A 5,563-nucleotide genomic window follows, 5' to 3' on the forward strand; every position below is an offset into this window, starting at 1 on the left:
TTTTTTTTTTTTTTTTTTTTTTTTTTTTTTTTTTTTTTTTTTTTAATTTTTGAAATCTCACTTAACTTTTTCAAATCTCACCCTGTTTTTGAGAAAGGGTGAGAAATTCTCACCCACTTTTTTTCTGAGATGAAAACACTGCTTAAAGTTTCTTTTAAGTCTAACTTACTAAATTTTAAGACAGAATAAATATTTGTACAACACTTCTTAGACTATTATCTTATTGTATAGTAATAAATGCAGGTCATTAAAAAAAATGGCTAAAGGTTGACTTTTAATCTTTGAAAAAATAAATTCTTAGGAAAATATTTGGCCCAATTTGTGAAATTTGTTTAACTATGAAATAGATAGAAAATACGAATAACCATAATAATGTTAGAGTTATCACACTTTATCGTATCTTACGACTTAGGCATATTTTTTAATGTGACAACGCAAACCTGGTTGAAAAGAGGATCTTTGCAAGTGAAGAGGTCATCAGGAGAGGAGTAAAACCTTTCACGATATAAATTGATTGCATAGAGGCACACCTCGAGATTTTAAAACAAATCATTGGCGAACCATTGCGCATAATTGAATCCAATAAAGGAAGCTTAGTCTGACGGCCTTGGCCAGTAGTAGGTTGTAATGTATTTGAAAAAGAAGATTGGTATTTTAACCATGGTCTGGGGATTCATTTTTTTATATGATGCAGAGAAAATATTGGTGCTGGCATGCATAACAGTTATTGGATGCACGAAAATCTTTGAAGAGTAGGCATGAACAGCCTATCTGCACATGACACTCCACAACGATGCATGGACTTTTTGGTTCCGAAGCTGGTAAGTACATTAGATTAGAATGAATTCCATACAAGGTAAACATCATCGAAATAAAACATAACAAAATTATTGTTACATTATGTTAACTGTGGGAATCAAACCTGCTACCTCCAAGTTGCAGATCGTTTATGTGAAAGGTTTTTTTTTCTTGTTGACATTAGTTCCAATAATTAAATGATTATTTTTTTTTCGCTTGTTAGAGCTAAACTGCTTCAATGATTTAAGGCACAAATACTCCACAGTCCGATTTGAGTGTTGCAGTCTGAGATCTTAATTTCGTGGCTTAAGCCAAAGACTACCTCTGGTTCGTGTTCCAAAAAAGCTAGTTCGTGTTAAAAAGCCTTAGAGCTCATACGCGAATAGATTACAAATTTCTTAAAAATCCAAGTGAAGTTAAACTTTAGTAAAGTGCTTTATGCTGTTCTCTTGTTAGCGATAAAGTTTTTGATTTCCCATATTCTTCGAGGAACGAACTTTTAAAGTTTTCTCTTTCAGTTCGGTACCTTAATCTCTTTGCTATACCGAGACCTTCTATTAGTTAATAAATTGCAAGCACAGAAATTCTTAAACGGTGATAATAAGACACACTTTTGGGTTGGGTTAGAGTCTTAATTTTTCTCAGGGTATAAAATCCTACCTTCTTTGCCCAAAATGCCACCAATATCAGGTTTCAGCTGAACATATTTTAAGCTGCTTAGGACTTCTTCGAGAAGAAATTTACACTTCTCCTCTCCTTGTTTCCGACTTTTTACTCGTCAACGGATTTATAGATCTGGTCTGACTCAGTCAGACCTTTGGAGATAAGTAACAACAACAACACGTTTGGGTAGATCACCGAAGTCATGCATCACTGGCTACGGTCGGTGAATAGGTGGTTTACCACCATGATCAGCCTGTGAAGAAACCGAGGGTGTGCCGCTCTAGTGCAACGTAAATAAAGTTCTACTACTGCAACTACTGTTGCAACCCAAAAATTAAATCTCTCATTCATACAACCGTTTCAACTACAAGAGCATATTGAATCAAAAGAGGAATTATTTATTTTTACGCATGCATATGCAGACTTGAAGCGCATTGCAAAATAAGTTTTTAAGTCCTCTTCACGATGAACAGATAACACAAGTTAGATAAGAACATCACAAAGATACATACAGGTTTTCGAATCCCCTAGGCTACTGGTCTTGCCGTTCCGCCGGATACTCTGTACCGCAGGACGCTGATCGCGGAGGTAGCAGGTTCAAATCCCACCGTTACCCTGGATATCTTTGTAATATCCTTCTCTTACTTGTGCTATCTGTTCTTCTACTTGAAAAGGGCTTGTAAGCCTGTATATGTATGAGTAACAAGGCAGAAATAAATTTCGTTGAATTTGTGTATCCAATCAAGTTTCAAACCTCATAAACTTAATTTGTATCTTCCAGATGAATGACGTTCGATAGTTTTGGGCAACAAAAAAAACTCTAAGGTTAAATTTTTAAAAAAAATCGCGGATACTTAAAGTGCATAAGATAACTATACCTTTCATATCTTAAACCAAATTTGAAAAAAACATTGCAACTGCGTTGTCGTGATACTTTTAACCTTGTTACTTCGAGAACTAGAATGTCAGCTAAGAATAAACTCCTCGTCAAAGAATATGACGAAAAATGGGAAATAAATAAATGGTTCAATCGACCTAACAAAAGTGCTTATTTCGCAACTCCTGTGATTCAGCCCAGTTCAAGATATAACGTTCAACTTTCGTTCGAACTGAAATGGGATTTCTTTCGAACTTTTATCGACAACGGTCCTATTGTTTCTTGCCTTGAATTACGAATGTTTAGACATTCAAGGTCTGGTAGGCACCCAGATGAGATGGAAGCTTTTTTCTCAATTTATTACTCGGATGGCAGACTTCTTCATGAATGTAGAAATCCTTTTCCAATCTACATCAAAAATCTATACAATTGCTGTTTTGACCGGACGCGTTTCGAATTGGGTGTTCTGGATAAACATTATCCTCGTTATTTCACAGATCATAATCAGAGCTTGGAAAATAACAACTTCACTCTTAAGTGCCATTTGAAGTTTTATGATTACATTTCTCCATCAGAAATTTCGTTGAAAAACCTACAGAAATTTAACAGAAAACTTTGCTCCATGTACGACTTGAAACTCTTAACAGACTTTGAATTTAAAATTGGTGAGAAATCCCTCCATGCCCACAAAGCAGTATTGACTGCGCATTCAGCAGTTTTAGAAAAAATGGTATCTGCCAATTTCATTGAGTCAATGACGAATATTGCTGTGATAGCTGATTGTTCATACGAAACCTTCGACAGCTTTTTGAGATACCTGTATTCTGGAGAAATTATAACTCCATCTTGGCAAAACTTGTTGGAGCTTTATATGCTGGCAGATAAATATGACGTTTCAATTTTGAAGGAAGACTGTGCTGATCATTTGACAGAATCTATGACTGTGGATCGAATAAGCCAAACCTTGAATGTTGCCTATTCTTGTAGAGATTCCAGATTGTTACGGGCAACGAAAAAATTTTGTGCTACGCTTCCAGACATTTGAGATTGATACGGAGAATCTAAAGACTCTGTTCCAAATGAAACTGTCAGTGGAATTCGAACTTTTGAAATTTTTAGTTGCCTACATTTAAATCGAGCAAACAATTCTGTGAATTTCTTCTTTCCAGTGTGTTTCTAATTGTAAAAGACAGATAAAACTCCAAAAAAGTAACTTTTGCAAACTGTTCCCATTTGAAACTGCTCATTCCAGTTTATACAAATTCTTTAAAATGTGATACGTGATCATTTCAATTTGAGCTGACCTATTTAAATTTAATACGCTTGCATACATCTTTTTGACAAAGTTCCTGTTTGATACTGACCGACGTAAACTTCAAAAACTGGGTATGAAGTTATTTTTATATTAATAAACTTAATATAAAATCACAAAATTTAAACTTTGTTATGATATAATTTTAAAATATACTTAAAACTATTTCAAGATATGCGCTGGACGCTGTCTCAAACAATTTGCAATAGCATTTTTTGAAGCAAATAACGCTTCAAAAAAAATCTGCTTTTCATTTTTGTTATGGCCAATAGTCAATTTTTATTTTTTACCATTTTATCAATTGTAATTATGACCAATAATTTTATTTGAAAAACAAATTTGCCTGAAACATTTTTGAAATTCTGAATATGTTAAGTTACTTGCGTAAAAAAAATAATCTGAAAAGCTATTGAAAATCTAGATTTATTAAATTTTCTATATTTATCGTTAGTGTGTAACACGTTTTTATGTTATAAGGAAGTGCTTAAAAGCTAAGTAAAATATTCATGACGCTGAATTTTGATGAATTTTAGGAAATATTTATGACAAGTCTGTTTTAGACAAAATCTTCTTAGTTATTCTATTTATGTGATAAAAATTTGTATTTATGATTAATAAAATTTTTAAAAATCATAACTCTATATGTGATATTTCTTTTAGTTGTTTAATTAAGATTGCAAAAGTAACAATCTTGTTGTTCAAGGTGAAATGTTGAATATATTATATTATCAGTATTTTGATTAGAATTTTATGGACAAATGTGTCGTTATTAAAGAAAATATAACTAACTGAATTTTCCAATAAATCTGTGCTGCGTAATCTGTATGCAAGGGGGGCAAATTTATGATAGAGGCAAAGATTTCGATTGATTTTCGTAATTTGCTCCAAATTTTAGAGCCTGGAATCGAAAATTATAAAATTAACTCCGTATTCTTGTGTTTGAAATAAATATCCATTAATATATTATTTTATAGGCTGAGTTGAATCATTAATTGCTAAAATATACAAATTAACTTTAAAAAATTTACATTGTTAATTTTCATTTGCTTTTAGAAAAAAATATGCAAAGCATGAATTCTGTTTTAGTTCATTAGAGCTCAAGGTTCTTTTTGAGTCTTCTAAAAATTAATTGTTTTTTCATCATAACTTTGAAATAAACAACTTTTAAGAACTGTTTTTAATTAATGGCAATATGTTTCAATTGCTAAATTGATAATGAAACCTGTTTTTGAATTTAATACACGGGTTACTCTAGATACGGGTAACACTAATTGTTGCAAAAAAAAAAATTATATTTTATCAGTCGACGATAGAGTAGTTCTGATTAATGAAGGAACCGGAGGTTGGGAGGCAACCTGTAAGATTCCTACCAGTAGAACGTCCAGGTTCGAATACAGGCGATAGCTGATAGATTCGAATACTTCTGAGGTTCTGATTAGGTTCTTGAAGTCGAGCTAACTTGGAGAGGTTTTTTGGTTTCCCTCCTTATTCAATACGAGTTTGGGTAAGTTCCATCAAAAAGTTCTCAAACTGCATTGTCCCTATGCTTCATCCCAAAGCGTTCTTGTCTTCTTGGTTGAGTGGTTTAGAAATGACAAGGTTACAGAGTTGAGCAATGATAGCAGCAAAGCCAAAGTTGGTTGGCTTTGCAATGCCAGTTATAAGATAAAACTACAAGAACCGGACACAAGTATATAACCACCAACAATTGAGTTATGTGCCCAATATTTTTTTATCAGTGGTAGCGAACTAAAACTTAAATTCGAAAGCAAAATTTTTAAGACTATCAAAACTTTTTATTTTCTTCAACATATATGTTTAATTTATTTATATGCACGGATGAAAAAGGTTTTTTTCTAACTTATTGAAATATTAACACGTTATATATACTAATCATTGGAAAACGCATTTTC

The 5,563-nt window shown here is 32.6% G+C and overlaps 1 protein-coding gene across 1 annotated transcript; it reads left to right on the forward strand.

Moving 5' to 3' along the window:
* Positions 1 to 2,411: 2,411 nt before the first annotated feature.
* On the forward strand, positions 2,412 to 4,286 carry LOC110282711 (BTB/POZ domain-containing protein 8; the record flags this gene model as incomplete). Its single annotated transcript, XM_021146735.3, is given in 1 exon segment — positions 2,412 to 4,286. A coding segment is annotated over 1 exon segment (960 nt). The 3' UTR covers positions 3,384 to 4,286.
* Between the last annotated feature and the right edge of the window lie 1,277 nt (positions 4,287 to 5,563).

This window comes from Parasteatoda tepidariorum, chromosome 10 (assembly GCF_043381705.1).
Source record: "Parasteatoda tepidariorum isolate YZ-2023 chromosome 10, CAS_Ptep_4.0, whole genome shotgun sequence".
NCBI lineage: Eukaryota > Metazoa > Arthropoda > Arachnida > Araneae > Theridiidae > Parasteatoda > Parasteatoda tepidariorum.